This window comes from Ceratotherium simum, chromosome 16, assembly GCF_057802395.1.
Source record: "Ceratotherium simum simum isolate JZ-2026a chromosome 16, ASM5780239v1, whole genome shotgun sequence".
NCBI lineage: Eukaryota > Metazoa > Chordata > Mammalia > Perissodactyla > Rhinocerotidae > Ceratotherium > Ceratotherium simum.
In genome coordinates this window covers 17,123,910-17,141,035 of record NC_141915.1, presented here as the reverse complement: position 1 = coordinate 17,141,035, position 17,126 = coordinate 17,123,910, and the positions used below count along the sequence as shown (strand labels likewise).

General features: G+C 55.8%; 1 protein-coding gene across 3 annotated transcripts in view; it reads left to right on the top strand.

Annotated features, from left to right (window-relative positions):
* ABR (ABR activator of RhoGEF and GTPase) overlaps nucleotides 1-16,874 on the top strand; it is a 180,184-nt gene extending 163,310 nt beyond the window's left edge. For all 3 annotated transcript variants that reach the window (XM_014789724.2, XM_004433336.3, XM_004433337.3), the window contains 7 exons: nucleotides 7,742-7,801; nucleotides 8,046-8,155; nucleotides 8,824-8,963; nucleotides 10,089-10,223; nucleotides 11,149-11,254; nucleotides 13,390-13,537; nucleotides 14,198-16,874. In XM_014789724.2, the coding sequence (XP_014645210.2) occupies nucleotides 7,742-7,801; nucleotides 8,046-8,155; nucleotides 8,824-8,963; nucleotides 10,089-10,223; nucleotides 11,149-11,254; nucleotides 13,390-13,537; nucleotides 14,198-14,287 (789 nt within the window). In that variant the 3' untranslated portion in view covers nucleotides 14,288-16,874. The remainder of the gene's footprint in view (nucleotides 1-7,741; nucleotides 7,802-8,045; nucleotides 8,156-8,823; nucleotides 8,964-10,088; nucleotides 10,224-11,148; nucleotides 11,255-13,389; nucleotides 13,538-14,197) is intronic.
* Nucleotides 16,875-17,126: the final 252 nt, after the last annotated feature.

The window sequence follows — 17,126 nt, the reverse complement described above, 5'->3', positions numbered from 1 at the left end:
CACTCCAAGTCCAGGGGGAGGCCGCTGAGCCCATGGTGGTTCTAGAGGCCCTTGGCCTTCCCGTGGCAGCTAGCGTGAAACCTCCCAGTCAGGACCTCAGGTAGCCTCTTGCCTTGGACTTTGACCTCTAAGGTGGCCCCTTCCCTTTGGGGACAAGGCTGCTGGGGGCCGTCTCTGTGTGGCTTCGGCCCTAACCAGTTCCTTTTCCTGAGTGTCCCTGCCCTTGTTACCCTGTGCCCCCAACATGGCCCTGTGCTGGGGCGAGCCAACTTCCTGGCTGTCAGTTTGAGGTCTGGCTCTCCAGCCTGGTGAAGTCTCCAGGCTGTGGGGCAGGAAAGGCCGTGGCGGGTGGGCCATCTCTGAGCAGGACGGGGCCCTGGGGCTCTGGGAGGGATGTGCCCAGCCTTGGGGGTCCCAGAGCAGCCCAGGCTTCAGTTCTGTCTGCAGCTGCGCTGGCTCAAGGGCTCCAAGTCTGGCAGGCGCAGGGCGGCTGGAATGTGGAGCGCTGGGGAAGGCAGGTCATGGTGGGTGCTACGAGGCTAACCTGGCTTCAATAAAAGCCGCATTCAGAGCCGCGAAACCCTTTCCATATGTGGGACTCGGGGAACTTCAAAGTTCAGAGGAGGGGTGGGGGAGGGGCGGCGGGCTGGGGTGAAATGGCCTCACCCTGGTGCCTTGCATGCACACTCAGCACAGCCTGTTGCGTGGCTGGCCTGGGAGAGGGGGCCTGACCTGCAGGGCGAAAGCTGGAGGGGCAGACCTTGCTTGGCCTTATGGTGGGGGCACCCTGGCCTCTGGGAAGATGGGGTAAGTTTACTGAGCCTGACCCCACTCTCCCCCGACCCAGCTGCTGAGCTGGAAGCCAGGATATAGGCCCTGGCGTCCCCCACCCACGGCCTGGCCTCTCTCTGCATTTCTCTCAGAGTGGCCACGTTGACGGAATCCTCCAGTACCCTCCCTGAGAGGGAGGCTCCTGGCAGCTCCCTGTCACCTCGTTGCCAGCCCTGCCATGCCTCACGCTTGTGGTCTGTCCCAATGACAGGCTGGCTTTAACGTCCCAAGTGACCCATCCCAGAGCATGTGGACGCACTTGGAGGAGGGCAGGGGAAAGGCAGCCCAGGACCGCCACCATGGCCTGGGAGCCACAGGAAGTGTACCCACCGTCAGACAGGACACTTGGCTTGGGGCCTGGTCTCCACAGCCCAGGACTTGGCCTCTGGCAGGGGTCCCCAGAAACACGGCCAGACACCTCCACCTTCCGTTCAGTGCCCCGTTCACTCTCAGGGTGACAACTTCAGTTACTGGGTTTATTGCCCTCGTTGTTAAGAAGCACTTAGTTTTTATTAGCCCTAAAAACAACCCTAGGCTTTGAGAGAAGTCCACGCCACCACCCGCGACAGGCCCAGGATGCCAGGCCCTGAGAGGGACAGGAGGTCATGGCTGAGCCTGGGGAGGCGGGCTTCTCAGGGCCTCTGGTTCCCAGGCTGTGGAAACGACAGGGTGAGGCTCCAAGGGAAGGGGTTCAGTGCTGAGGGGCTGTGGGGAGGGTGGTGGAGGCCTGGGAGCCCTTGGGGCCCCTGGTCTTCATGGGTCCCCATCACCCAGTGAGCCCTTGCGTTACATCCCAAAGTAACACATGGATGGCTGCTCTGGGCCTGTGCTCCCCCCTTACCCGCCACTTCTGACTGGTTGTCCCCACTGCCTTAGACTGGGGCCACCACAGGCCCCTCATTGTAGATTAAGGAGCCCATGTGAGGGCCTCTGGGAAGGTGTGGTGGCAGAAATCACCAGAAGACTTCCGGGCGAGGTATGTGGTTGAGGGAGTGTGATATAGTGGGAAGACTGGCCCACAGTCAGAAGGACCCGTGTTTGAACATGGGCTCTGTCACCTACTAGGGGGAGCAGGAATGGGGACCCCAAACTCACTGTTGCCTCCGAAATGCCAAGCACTTGGAGGTGGCCGTGAACAGCCCTTGAGCCAGACGGAAGGAGAAGCAGTGGGGTCACCTGCAAGGTGGCAGGGAGGAAGGGCTTAGAACTCTCAGAGGGGACCCCCGAGGACATGCCTGAAACAAAGGCAGTACCCACCATGTGGAGGATGCCCGGGTGTGCACAGAGCACCCTCCCCTGCCCTCGGATCCTCAGCTCCTCTTAGCCCCGTGCAGGGCCGCTGGGGTGCTTCCCGCCCTAAACCTGAGGCTGCTGAGGCCCAGAAAGGTGAGGCAGCCTCCCCAGCCACCGCCAGATTCTCAGAGAACCCCCGGTCTCCTTACCTGGGGATGCAGGGGCCCAGCGTTCTGTTGCAGGGGACACGGTGGCTCTCTCGTGGACATCAGTTCCAAAGGTCAGCTGTTCTTCTTGGGAGAGGTCTGACTGTAGCCGTGACCTGACCGAGTCTAATGCAAAGGCAGAAAGGACAGAGCAAGGCCCTCGGTGCCCGTGTACAGCCCAGTCATTCATAACCACCTCCAGGATGTTCGGTGGCCCGTTTCTGTCTCTTGCCTGTGCCCTGCCTTGGGGGAGCCCCACTCGTGTGTGTTACCTGTGGGGTAAAGGAAGTGCCCTCTGGGGGTCTCCCCCAATCTGGCCCTCTGAAGCCCCATGTGTCTCCCTCCCTCAGGTGATCCAGCGTCCCCCAGGTACCTGCTCCCCAGGGCCAGTGGATGGCACCTGTCTGCTGGGACTGGAGGGTGAGCGGTCAGGTGTTCCCGTCCGTCCGCTGACATCCTGGGGGCTGGCTCCTCCGCCCCCAGCGCTAATCTAATCAGGAAATAGCAGAGTCCACATTTCCCAGGGGTTAAAAATAGCCACAGCAATTCAGGCAGCATCATTTCTTTGGAAAATGTGCCATGTCCCTCTCCACTCCGCACCCTCCCTTCTCTGTATTTAAATGATATCCTGAAATAGACTTGGTTTCTGGAGGCTGCTGGCCTCCTGGGAGACAGAGCTTCATTGTCGGGGTGCCAAGGGGCCAGGCAGACCTCCCCGCATGGGTACCAGGGCCACACCTGTAGAGGGGATCTGGAATATGGCAGTGGTGGGGAGTCTCAGGAAAACACAAAAGTGCCACCTCACCCAGACCTGGCCTTGGACAGGCTGGTGTGTGGGAAACAACGGCAGATGGTGCCAGCAGACTGCAGAGGGACAGGGTCCTAGTGCAGCAGGAAGGCGGGGGGCAACTGAAGATTCCTGAGGCCTGGCGTTGTCCAGGAAGGCTTTTTGGAAGAAACAGGGCTAGAACTGAGCCTTAGCATCAGGAGTTGCTTTTCCTGTCTCAGATGGTCTCAGGAAAACACACTGTTGCTACTTGGCAGCTAGAACAAAAGCGATGGGGAGGGAAGGGATGGAAGAATTGTACGGAGGCGGGCTGCCAGCACCCAGGTCTGCCCATGAAGCCAGACCATGCGCCAGGAGGCTTGATATCTCCTTTCTAGATAAATAACAGCTGCCTTGTGGCCAAGAGGTGCAGACGCCAGGCGAGGTGCTTACATGTTCTCTTGCCGGATGGGCAGAGCAAGTCAGTGAGGGAGACTTGACTTTGTCCCCCAGCTTCCCTTCCCAGGTGCATGGCACTGGGCAAGTTCCTCATTCTCGTTAAGCCTCAGTGTCCTCAGAGCAGCTGTAAAAGCTTAAACCTCACAGGTTTCTGATGGTGATTAATTGAGATGCTGTCTGTAAAGGGTTTGTCAGGGTGTCAGACTTATAGGAAATGCTCAGAATACGTCAGTTGCGGGCCAGCCCCAGAGCCTAGCGGTTAAGTTCGGTGTGTTTCGTTTTGGCGGCTCATGTTCAGTTCCTGGGCGTGGACCTACACCACTCATCTATCAGTGGCCATGCTGTAGCAACGGCTCACATACAAAATAGAGGAAGATTGGCAGCAGATGTTAGCTCAGGGCAAGCCTTCCTCAGCAAAAAAGAAAAAAAAGTCGGTTGCTGTTATTATTTTCCATAACAACCCTCTGAGGTAGGTATGGACACCCCTGCGAGGAAATTGAGCTTCAAGGAGGTTAAGTGACTTGCCCAAATTCACACAGTTGAATGGAAGAGCGAACATTTGGATCCAGATAGGTCTGACTAATCCCTGCACTTTCCCCACTCAGGCTGTGTCCAGATGCCACTCCAGGACCCAGGGAGGCACCACTGGCTCAGCCCCTGGCAGCTGCCAGGAGGTGCCAGCTCATGGGAGGCTAGGGCAGGGGAGGGGCGTTAGGTGAATCTGACTGGTGCCATGACCATGGAGTTGGCCTGAGGCTCATGCTAATGCCTGGAGAGACCTGCGTTAAAAAGGGGTGGTCATTCCAGAACGTGTGTCCCAAAGGTAGCATCTGCTTCGTTGACACAGAGCAGTTGAGATCGCTCTACTCCAGATGGCCATTGCTAGAGGACAGGGCTGAGGACAGACCCAAGCCTTGTGTTCAAGACCAGCATTCTGAAAGGGATGGAGGAACTATAAGGGGCAGCCTGTGCTATAGGCCATTGAGGGTTTGGGACAAAAAGAAGTTTAGAGGGGAGGGAGGTTTCAGGGGCTTCCTTTGGGACCCACTAGGATACTTGGCCTCCAGCCTTCTGGAATAGAGAGCCTGGGCAGCAGCCAGGCTGGTGAGTCCCGCAGCTTCCCTTGTGTGTTTGAGGAAGTACTGGGCTGGGGAGGAGGGATGCTCGGTTCTCTCAACACTGCTCTCCCTCCCTACTGCTCTCAATCCATCCCTCCTCTGGGCAGGGAACTTACTGTTGAGGGCTGAGCCTGGGCCACAGCGACCCAGATGCAGACTCCAGACCCCATCAGAGGCTTGGGTACCACCTGCCCCCAGCTGCCACATGGGTCATAGAAGGTACGGGAAGGACTTACCTGGAGCTGCGGAATGCCCCAGGGCCCAGCCTACCCTGGGCTGACAGGGATCTAGTTTTCCTCTGCAGGGACGGTTGAGCAGCCGTGTTCAAACCCTGGTGCACATGCCCATGGGGGTGCAGAGACTTTCTGAGGGGCACGTGGGCAGGGAGAGTTTAAGGGAATTGATTTGCAGATCCTCAACTCCCACAGGTGCCGTCTGCCTTTCGCCATCACCTCTCTTTGTCTGTAGAGCAGCCCAGGGCTCACTGCGGGACTTGGCCCAGGGCGCCAAGATCTCCTGCGTGGCCAAGAGAGGGGCCACTTGAAATGTGGGTGTAGGTGTGAGAAAGTGAAAGACTTGAATGGGCAGTCACAAATCCTTTCACAAGTCAGGTGGTTTCCAGTTCTTTGCTTTCCACAAAACTGATGGAAATTGTCAGCTGAGAGATCACTTAAATTTTGGTAATAGATATATATCCAATTTAAGGCAAATAACGAGGAAAGAGGTTAAAGAATTGCATAATGTTGCTATAATAAAACTATTTTCAGCTCCATCTACTTATTTATGTGAACAAGATTCATACTTTACGTCTTTTTTTTTTTTTGTGAGCAAGATTGCCCCTGAGCTAACATCTGCCAATCCTCCTCTTTTTGCTGAGGAAGACTGGCCCTGGGCTAACATCCGTGCCCATCTTCCTCCACTTTATATGGGACGCCGCCACAGCATGGCTTGCCAAGCAGTGCATCGGTGCGCGCCCGGGATCCGAACCGGCGAACCCCAGGCCACTGCAGCGGAGCGGGCGCACTTAACTGCTTGCACCACTGGGCCGGCCCCCATCCTTTACATCTTTAAAAACAAAACCAAGAAAAATTTGAGTAGAATTGATGCTGAACCCTGTTTCACCCCAGCAAAAAATAATATCCATATACATACATGAACTAAAACAAAAAAAATGCTCTATCCACCTCATTAAGAGATGCAGTTCCACCAAAATGGTACTTTGCTGCTGAATATTTGTTAAAATTTGTAATGTGTTGGGTTTTTTATTGTAATAACTAATCCAGAATATGGGTTGAGTATTTGGAGCCTTGTGGTCTCAGGAAAATTTTCATTTCCGTTTATACCGATATTTTTGTTGAAGCAAAAAGTAATAGGGTGATGAATGAAAGACTTTAAAATATAGAAATAGGGGCCGGCCCGGTGGCACAAGCGGTTAAGTGCGTGCGCTCCGCTGCGGCGGCCCGGGGTTCGCCGGTTCGGATCCCGGGCGCGCACCAACGCACTGCTTGTCAGGCCATGCTGTGGCAGCGTCCCATATAAAGTAGAGGAAGATGGGCACGGATATTAGCCCAGGGCCAGTCTTCCTCAGCAAAAAAGAGGAGGATTGGCATTGGATGTTAGCTCAGGGCTGGTCCTCCTCACAAAAAAAATAAATAAAATAAAATAAAATAAAATATAGAAATATAAGCTAGGACAAAATTCTTTGGGAGCAATAGGATAGAAACATAAATTCGAGGAGAAAAAGAAACAATGCAGGGTTTCTACAAGGGGAAGAAGAGCTTGTTCATGTTTTGTTTTGTTTTGTTTTTGTAAGGAAGATCAGCCCTGCACTAACATCCAATGCCAATCCTCCTCTTTTTGCTGAGGAAGACTGGCCCTGGGCTAACATCTGTGCCCATCCTCCTCTACTTTATATGGGACGCCGCCACAGCATGGCCTGACAAGCGGTGCATCAGTGTGCACCCAGGATCCGAACTCGCGAACCCCAGGCCACCGCAGTGGAGCACGCAAACTTAACTGCTGCGCCACCAGGCTATCCCCTTGTTCGTGTATTTTTAAATGGCTGATGGTGGGTATTGGATCACTACGATACTTGGATTCCGCTGACTACATTTAAAAGAATGATGTAACAGTTTTATTTTTAAGATGTAAATATTTACATTATTCTGGAAATTTTGTTCTTTGCAGCTATTTAAACTTGCTTTGGAAATATTCAGCAAGTTCACCAAATATTCAGAAATATTTGGAAATATTCAAAAATTAAATAAATTTAATGAATTCAATATTCATTAAAAATGTGCCAGGGAGTGCAAAGTTTTTCAAAATTAGTTTGTGGGTGCACAAGGAAAAACAGTTTGAAGGCGACTGAGTTAGGGAAACAGAGGCCTGTGCCGTCCCATGTGAGGGGTGCCTCTGAGCCTCCCCTGTCCTCCACACCTCCCTTCCCACTTCCTCCTGCTAATCTGGGGGCCTCCCCTAGAGAGTGTTAGCTTCCTGGGGGGCCAGCCGCTCACCCCAGGTTATCTCCTTGAGTCTTCACGACAATCCAGCGAGGCAGGTTCTGTTACTGGCTCGATGAACAGATGAAACAAATGGGGCTTAGCGAGGTTAAACCTTCCCAGGGCCCCACGGCTGGAAGCGGCAGAGCCGGGAATCAGACTAGGCACCTGACTCCCGAGACCAGACTCAAACCTCTTCATCGCGCTGCCTCCCGTTCAGCACCTCCACGTGCATGGCTGCAGCCCCTCCTGGCGACTCCAGTTCATCAGTGGTTGAGCTACTTGCTTTCTGTTTATGAACCTCAGTGTCTGCATCTGTGAAATGGAGTGACAATACTCATCTTACAGGGTCAGGAGTGAATGAGATGTGATGAGCAGAATGCCTAACAGTGTGCTCTACTTCTTTCACAGCAATGGCAGGGGAGTTCCTCACTAGCTGGGGCAGGAGGGGCCTGGGGGCTGGAGCTGCCCTGAAGGATCGATTTCAAGATAAGCATCAGGCACCTCTTCAGCCTTCTTGACCATTTAGCAGCCTATGAGCAGTTGCTGACCAGCAGGCAGAGCCCTGGTCGGGTCTCTGAACTGTCAGCTCTCTCTCACGCGTGTTCTCTTTCTTTTCTTTCTTTGCAGTTGGATCCACAAACTGTAGAAACCAAGAACTGGCACACGGATGTGATTGAGATGAATGGGGTGAGCCCGGAGTGCGCAGTGGGTGGGCAGCCCCATCAGGTGGTTTCCTCAGGGTGCTGTCCTGCCCCTGCCTCCCCTTAGCCCAGTCCCTCTCCCGTCTCCTCTGCCTGCACCCTTCCCACTCCCATCCTGCAGGTGTTTCAGGGAGCCCTGGATGCTAGAAATACCTCTTGTTTGCAGTATTCTGGGGCATTCCTCAGGCTCTTATGCCCGGGGGGACTTACGCCTGCCTCCCCCCAACCAGATCAAAGTGGAATTCTCCATGAAATTTACCAGCCGAGACATGAGCCTGAAGAGGACCCCGTCCAAGAAGCAGACTGGCGTCTTTGGTGTGAAGATCAGTGTGGTGACGAAGTAGGTGCTGCCTCCAGTGTCCGAGTGCTGGCATCAGCGCCCGGGCCCCTGCGAGCCCCTGCCTTCCAGCCCTCCCTGCCTATGCTGGCCCCTCATCAGTCACCCTCCAGTTCAGTAGTCATGGACGGCCAGTTTGGAGGCCAGAAGTGGCCCGCGGAGGTGTGTTCTCTGGCTCACACATGCTTTAGAAATAGATGAGCCAGCATTTTGACGTCGGGCGAGTGCATGTGAAAAGCCCAGATCGTCAGCTTCTCATAATAGATGGGAAGACTTGACAACTGTAGGCCCACGTTTTGGCAGTCGCGGGCTGGAATCGAGGGGTGGCATGCGTCCTTCCGATTACCACCATCCCCTCCATGCGCTTTGTCTCCAGGACCTGACTCATTTCCCTCGTGTAGGTTACCTGCTGGGTACCCCACAAGCATTTGAATCTGAGACCTCTGTTCTAAGGGAACATTCTTTCCTTAGAGTCTTTGGGCTTATCTCTCCAAACTTTCTCCTGCCTTTGGTCCCTCAGCAGGCAGGCCTTGGGTAGACTGAGTGGGGGGATGGCACAGCCTCTTTCGCAGCCCTTTCCGTGGCCCCCTCCTGATCCCAGAGGCTAGAGCTCTCCAAGGCCAGGGTATGCAGGGAGAGGGCTCCCACCCCTCACATCGCCTCCCCCACAGGCGAGAGCGCTCCAAGGTGCCCTACATTGTCCGGCAGTGTGTGGAAGAGGTGGAGAAGCGGGGCATCGAGGAGGTCGGCATCTACCGGATATCAGGGGTGGCCACGGACATCCAGGCACTGAAGGCCGTCTTCGATGCCAGTGAGTCTGGGAGGCCCAGGCCAGGGGTGGCGGGGAGAGGGTGCTCCAGCAGCTCGTAGGGCCGGCAGGAGAGCCCAGTGTTACCAGGAGGCCTTCTCCATGGAGTGGCCCCAGCTAGCCGATGGCAGAAGAGCCTTGGTCTGTGCCCTGCGGTCCAGCATGGCATGGGGTAGGCCGTTTGAGTCCCTGTGGCAAGTGCTCATCCTGCATTTTCTCATGTCATCCTCCTGCCCTCCAATCTCTCATCTACTGCTACAGATGAGGAAAGTGAGACTCAGAGAGGCCAAGTCACTTGCCCAGGATTACCCAGTTTATACGTTTTGAGCCTTATTTAAACTCAGATCTTTCTGACTCCAGAGTCCATGTTCCTGGCTTTCTGGCTAGCTCCAGGGTGCCTGGTGGGCTGCAGGGAAACTAAAAGCTTTGAGCCTGAGCTGGAGACTCAGGCTCGCCTCTGCTGTCCTCAGGGCCCCTTTGGGAGGGCACTGCTGCCTCCGGCTTTGACTGTAAGCTCCTCGGTGGCGGGCCTGACCTTTCTGGTTCTCCCTTCCCCCGTCTCGCTGGTTCAGACTGCAGCGGCAGCAGCATGTCCAGTAGTCAGGAACCTGAACTGGCCGGGCACTGCTGATTCCATGGCAGCCGAGAGGGGCCCCGTGGGTCTCTGGAGAGCTGCCAAGTAGACATGGTCGGGGAGCCTGGGGTGGTGGGGCTGGGGACACGCTGGCACATGACTCCTCTGTGCAACCTGGAAGCTGGGGCTTGGTCAGAACGTGAATTTAGGTGTGAAAGATGTACAGTGCCTTCCAGAGGGGTTAGTAGTGGGGAGATTCCAGTGGGAAGGAGGGTGTGTGACATGGGTGTGAATGTGGTTCCAGAACTCTGGATGATGAACTATGCTCCCCTCGCTCCCCCCTCATGGAGCTGAATCATGGACCACCTGCGGGCACTACCTACAGCCTGCTTCTTTGGGGGACACCAGACCAGAGATGGGGTGGGTAGGGGCGCCCATGGCCAGGCTGTCTCAGGATGGATAGGGGGTGGAACAGGGCCACCCGCCCAGCTGAGGGCTGTGAGAGAGAGGTGGCTCGGGCTGGCATGGCGCCTGACCTCACACCTCCTCGACAGATAACAAGGACATCCTGCTGATGCTGAGCGACATGGACATCAACGCCATTGCTGGCACCCTCAAGCTCTACTTCCGGGAGCTGCCCGAGCCCCTCCTCACAGACAGACTTTACCCAGCCTTCATGGAGGGCATCGGTGAGGCTCCAGGGGACCTGAGGGCTGGGCTGAGCCAGGCCTCCCTGACCAGCAAAGTAAAGAGAAGAGATCTGTGGCTGCCCTTGCTTGTTGACCTGCCCAGTACACCGGGGCCACGTGGCTGCGTGGCCCAGAGGACAAGGCGTAGCCTGCTGGGGCCTGATCCAGAGGCTGGACCTGCTCTCTCCCCACATGCCCCAGTGGGCTGCCCTCTGTGCTTCCTCCTTGGACACTGACCTCCTTGCTTGGAAACCCGGGTGTCCAGGGAAATCTGCCCTGAGGTGGGTGGGCCAGTGCCCCAGAGCCAAGGAGAAGCCTGGTTAAAGCTGGAATGCACTTAAGATGGCTGGTGCTGAGCCTTCCAGAAGGAGCACTCTTGTCTCATGTATCCGTGGATGGGGAGGAAGCTGAGAGCCCTGGCCAGCAGGGTTCCGGCCTCCACCCATGGCCAAATTGGGCGCATCCCTCCTGCCTCTTCTTCTCCTGGGGCAGATGAGAGCTTCAGCCACCACGGGAAATGAGGAGCCCCACAGAAGGCTGCCCACCGCCATACTCCAGCATCAGAGGCAGTTGAAAGAGAACCTTCATGGCAGTATCATCGTTGTCTTAAACTGAGCCTTACAGACCAGGGATGGGGAATGGCACCAGCCACAGAGGCTGTGCAGTGAGGGGAGGAAGGGTGTCTGCTCCCCACCAGCCTGCCTCCTGGTGGAGTCACAGGTCACGGGTGGGCCTCCTATAGGAACCAGCTGTTAATAGCCCACCCTCGGGAAGATACCAGGCCCTTCCCTGCAGGGTCTGCTCCCCTGACCCCCAGCCGCCTGGACTGTCCCCCAGAGTCCGGCAGCTTCCTGACCACGGGGGCTCTGGCTGGGGCCTCCCCTCCCAGGAGCCGAGCCCCGCCCTAGCCCATCTCTCCCCACAGCCCTGTCAGACCCTGCTGCCAAGGAAAACTGCATGATGCACCTGCTCCGCTCCCTGCCTGACCCCAACCTCATCACCTTCCTCTTCCTGCTGGAACACTTGAAAAGGTAACAGGCGGGGGCCCATCCAGGGGGGGCAGGGAGCCCAGGGCAGGCCCCCGCTGGGGAGGACACGTCTGCTGTGGGACGTACCTCCTCAGCAATTCCTTGTGGATGCTGGCCTCTGCTGGGCCATCTGTAGCAGGGTGCGAGTTTGCTTTTCAAATTCTCGCACTCACATTGTTCTGTTTTGAATAATATTTGGGTCCTAACAGCAACCTCAAATATTGGCCAAGAATGCTTAGAAAGGTCGGCCTAGAGCCAAGGACTAGGGATAGATTTAACAGTCACTGGGTCATTCAGTCATTTTGGCATTTTTTAAATGGAACAGAATAGATGGCATCAGGACACACTGCAAGCAGGAAGTGTATTGTTCTGTTCAGTTAGCTATAGCCACATGTGCTGGGTTACAGTGTAATGTGTTTGTTAGTGTGGGCGGGTACAGTCAGAAAAGTTTGAAACCCACTGGTCTTGACCCACACCTCATCTAACAGATGGGGAAACTGAGTCTCCAGCCCAGCAGGGACTTGCTTCTGGTTAGCAGCAGCTCTGTCCTTAGAAGCCACATCTCCCAAATCCTACACTAAGGCCCTTCCTACCTTTTCCCCAACCTCTTCCGTAGTCGGGTCACTCCAAGAACCGCTAAAGTGGACGCCTGCAGCGAAGTTCAGGCTGGCCCTGAAGGCTCCTCGTCACTCACTCTTGAGCCCAGGACTAGTCCCGGCTATCAGTGGGGAGGAAAAGTTCCCAGGTGTCCCCTAAATCCACTGAAACAGGGAGCCCCCCAGAGAGGGGGCTGCCCTGCAGGCCAGGTCCTCCCTGAGCTCGGCTCCAGCCCCCAGGACTGGGCTCCTAGCTGCAGCTCCGCCTGGCTGGCTTGGGAGGGTCAGTGGAGACCTGGAAATGCCTGGGGCTGCTGTCTTGTTTTTCCCATTATGAGATATTTTCCCTCTGGTTTGGCCAGGACCAAAGCCCCAACCAATTCCCAAATAGTTTGGCGAGCACTGTGGGGAGGACACACAGAGGAGGAGTGGGAAGGGAAAATTCATTAGGTTTTCCACCCTGGGAACTGGGCACAGTCTGTTCCCACATCTGGGCCCCTGGCCGGGGCCGTGGGGTTGGGCCAGCCGCACAGCTGCCTCCTGGCATGGCAGTGTTTGTCTGCCCGTTTCTAAAGCAGTCAGCAGGCGCATCCACGGCTCCTGCCTGGAGGGTGGGAATGATGCTAGAGTTGGGAGTAGGGTGAGAGGTGCTGCTTGGGGCCGGTGGGTCTCAGCCCTGAAACCTTTCCTAGGACTGGGGGAGGCCCAGGGCCTCTCTGATGTGTTGGGTGGTACTGGGCCTGCCTGGACACTAGCCACAGATGGCAGCTCCTGCTGTCACTTGGGAAATATCTGCAGAGCATCTGGCCTGTTATGCAAGAGAAGGAGAGGAAGATCCAAAGGGAGGCAACTCTGGGGTCCCATGAGGCAGACCTTTCTGGAAAGGTGTGAGAGAACAGCCCTGGGCTGCATCTGGGATTAGGGTGATTCCTGCCACAGAACAGCGGGCAGAGCCTCAGGTGTAGTTAGCAACTGCTGCTGGGACCAGCTCCCTACCTTCGGCCCCGCCCCACCCACTGCGACTCTTCCCGGGCCACTCACCACAGCTCAACTGACTGTGGGTAAAGCGCATGGGCTCTGGAGGCAGACTGTGAGCCCAGTTGTACCACTTGCTAGCTGTGTAACCTCAGGCAACTCACTTAACCTCTCTGTACTTTGGTTTTTTCATCTGTACAGTGGAGGTGAGGATACCTGCCTCAAAGGACTGTGATGAGTATGAATTACTATAGGGAAAGTTCTTGCACCAGTAATATCATGATCTCTAAGGCAAGGGAGCTGGTGGGTCCTTCAGGCTCTGGCAGTTAACCATCAGTTCAGGGTATGGCCCAGGAGCTGGGAATCTGTTCTAGCAATGTCCTGGGACAGAGCTGGGGCCTTGGTCCCTTGGTTTAGTCCCCTCCCTACCAAGGGGTCTCTCGTGAGGAGGAGGCTAGTGAGCACCTTCCAGGAATCCTTCCAGTTCTTCCAGCTAAGGCCAAGGGTCTGGAGTTCTGATGGCTGCTGAGAAACGACTTTGTTTTTCTCCTCTTCCCTCCCTTCCAGGGTTGCTGAGAAGGAGCCCATCAACAAAATGTCCCTTCACAACCTGGCTACGGTGTTTGGCCCCACGTTACTGAGACCCTCAGAAGTGGAGAGCAAAGCACACCTCACGTCGGCTGCGGACATCTGGTCCCATGATGTCATGGCCCAGGTACCACCAGCACTGCCCGGCCTGCGGCTGGTGGGGGGTGAGACAAGCCCCACCTAGGGGTGGAGAGAGGACAGCTCAGAGTCCCACAGCCCTTTCCTTCTGAGCAGCTGGGTTGATGGCCTGCAGGATGTCACCAGGGAGCCAGGGCTCTGCACAGTCCTGCCCCTCCCAGACCCAAACACAAAGTGCAAGAGAATGTCTGTCCCAGGAGCTGGCTGCAACCTTGGGAGTGCCTTGGTCTCATAAAGCAAGCCCAGGGGTATAGGAAAAATCTGGGGGCCTTGTCCTCATGTGTGGAAGCTCTAGGATTGCTTCTGGGGTCAGGAAGCTTCCCTGGGATCCCTGAGAGACCGAGGGCAGGGGCCAGTCTGAGGCAGGGCTGTCAAACCAAAGCCAACCTCTAGAGCAGGTTGGAAGCTAATGACTAAGGTTGGAGAAGTGGCCCCAGGCTCCCCACCCTCTGCCCTGCAGCGCCCTCTATTGCTGCAAGCGGGCAGACACACCTGGGCTTCCAAAGAAGGTGAAGCTGCCAGAGCCAGCGGGGGCGGGGGGGTGGCAACCCAGATGTGACCCCAGCCCAGGGGCCATTTCTTCTCAACGGATCAGAGGAGGGTCATGAAGACAAGGACCCCAGCCTCAGTCTCCCCTGTCTCCCCACAGGTGCAGGTCCTCCTCTACTACCTGCAGCACCCTCCCATTTCCTTCGCAGACCTGAAGCGGAACACACTGTACTTCTCCACCGATGTGTAGCTGGAGGTGGGAGCAGCTGTGCTGTGGGGGGGGTGGCCCCGCCAGCCTCTCCAGCCGGGGGACCCAACACAGACTTGAAAGACTACAATAGAAAACTCCCAAACCCAGCACTCCAGACTCCAAGGAACACAGATTTCCAAGAACTGGAATATGTGCATCTTTTGTGCCACCTTGTACAAAGCCAGCTGCCCCAGCCCCCAGCCTCACCGCCAGGCCCCGGGCTCCTGCCCTCTGTACCTCTAGTTGTGTCTGATGCTCCGTGCTGTTCGGGAATTGTTTTATGTCTGTTTGTCATGCAGAAAAGGTAGCGACTGACCGGGTGTGGGCACACGGACAGCCTGCTTTGTTCTTTCATTTCCTCCAACACTTTCTTTTCTCCCAAGTCCAGTCCAAGGGCTTTTATTTTGCGCTCTGTAACTGCTGCCAGCTCGTCCTCTCCTGGCCCTGCTCCCAGATTGCAGTCTCCTGGCAGCCTCCCCTCGGTTTGCCTCCACCCTCCCTTCCCTCCCAGCCTGCCCGCATGCATGTGCAGCCTCGGTTTTCGCTCCATCACCTTGAAAGTTCTAGGAGGCCCTGGGTGGCAGTGGCGGTGGCCCAGCAGATGCTGCCGCTTGCTTCCCAGCCCTCTCGCTGTCCTCCATCTGTGGAAGCACACCTGCTTTGCCTTGCTGCCTGTGCAAATGTTGGACATGGAGACAGACTCACACTAATCCTCAGCTTAGCACAGAGCTGGAGAGCAGATTTCTGGAATTTTCCATCTGAGAATCTCCATTTCTGGGGTTTATCTGTTCTGTCTCCTGCCTACCAGTGAGGCATCTTCGACTGTTTCTTCTACTGCTTTTCAGTTCCTTTTCTCCTGGTATTCTGTTTCCTTTGAGTGTAGGCTCACAAGTGACCTGCTATCAAGACAGCCAGAGGGTCAGGAAAGAATCGGGGCGAGGCAGGCGAGTTGGGCCACTGAGGAAACAAGGTTGAACATTCAGAGGAGTGCCACGGAGCACTGGGTGTCCTGAGTTGGGGGGACGTGGCTCTCAGCAGCAGGAGTTGTAGTGGCTTCCAGGAGGGCAACTAATATGGCTGAAGCTGGTGTCCAGCAACAGGCAGGCTCCAACCAGGAGGCAAGCCCTTCCTGGTGCCTCACGTACCTCACGGTACCTTTGCCTTAGATTTACACATTCTCCACAGCCAAGCACTGCCACGGGGCAGCCCCCATGGCCACATGTGCTCTAGGCCCTGGAAAAGGCAGGCACAGTCCAGCAGTAGCCAGCCATCATGGTGCTGCCTCCGCACCCCTGGCTTCTAGATGCAGCCTTTTGGGTGACCTCGGGGAAACTCCAGAAGCTGGGGAAGGACAAGGAGTCACAAGCATCTGCCTCTCTTGGGGCTGGGTTTTGCTGGGGACCCTCATTACTGATGCTCTACTCCAGAGTAGGGGATCAGCAGGTTCCTTTCCCAACTTTGAGACCCACTGCTCAGTGGAAAGGAGCCAAGTGAATCCCCAAAGCATCATCTCTTCCCATCTGGGCAGTGGCTGCTAGCCTGCACCAGTTAGCCTGGGAGAGCAGACACTCCCAGGCTGAGGGGCTTGAGCTGTAGTACACAGCTGTCTGGCGCTCCTGTGTGGCAGAGTAAATTCTAGGCCCTCAGGACTGGAGAGAACAGCTCCCGTAGCTTGTGCTCAGGGCTGAGTTTTAAAGGGTTTGCTGCCCTAAAGCTGCAGCACTTGGTCAGTGAGAGGCAGGGCCCTTTCTGATCTTGTTTACACCTGTTGCCCAATCTTGGGCAGAACGGTACACATTCTGTGCACATTGGAGGAAAGAAATGCCCAAGAGGAGGGAAATACTGACCCCCTAGCTGCCTGACAGCAGCTTAGGAAGGAGCCCTGCTCCCTGGGACAGGGGGTGGAGAAAACACCACTGGTCTAGAGATCCCAGCACCCGAGCCTCCCTGGAGTCTCTGCTGGGCGCTCAGGAGTCGGTGTGCGGCATGAAAGGCTCTTGCTTCCAAAGCCATTGACAGGAATCAACTGGAGGTCCTGCTGAGAGCTAGTTACAGCCAAAAATGGGTGCCTCCCACCCCCCCAAAACAAGGGATGTTTGCTTCTCAGCAGCAGGTAGCTCCTGCAGCCCCCAAGCTTGCATAGGCAGTATGAATGGGAGGAAGGCTGGAAGTGCTGAGAAATGCAAAAGGCTCAGAATATTTGTAAATCCCACCCCGAGTGGGGAGGGGTGGGTACCAGACCTGGACTAAGCTGCACCAGGGAAACAGCCCGTGAGTTCTCCTGAGGGACAGGGACCGTGCAGCCTGGAACCCCAGCCACTGTGCCAACAGGAGCCCTGCAGACAGGCCACAGGAATCCCAGTACGCCTGTCCTTGCTGGCCAATGGCCGTGGGCTGCTGGGTTTTGCTGATACAGGTAGGATGGGACCCTTCATTAATATCTGACTTTAATAAGTTGGTAAGGATATATTATTTTTGTCTATGTTTTGTTTCAACTTATGTAGATTATTATAAATTGATGTAAACCACGTGAAAGGAAAACGTTAATAAAAAAAAATGCAAAGCCCCAACATTTGCACACAACTCAGCCCTGTGGTGTGGACGTTTATGTTCTTAGTCGTCCAGGGAGGACCACCAGTCTAAATATTTCACTCTTCCAGCTGCATCCAGATGTGTTTCCAGGAATCTATTTACCTAGTTAACTCTCCTTGCGCTTCCCTTCGGCCTGTGGGGACTGTGGCCTGTGGGGACTGTGGCGGAGTTCGGGGGGAGGTGAGCCCGAGCCCCCTCCCTGCTCTTCACCCAGGTCTCCAGGTCAGCCACCAGGCAGCTCCTTTCA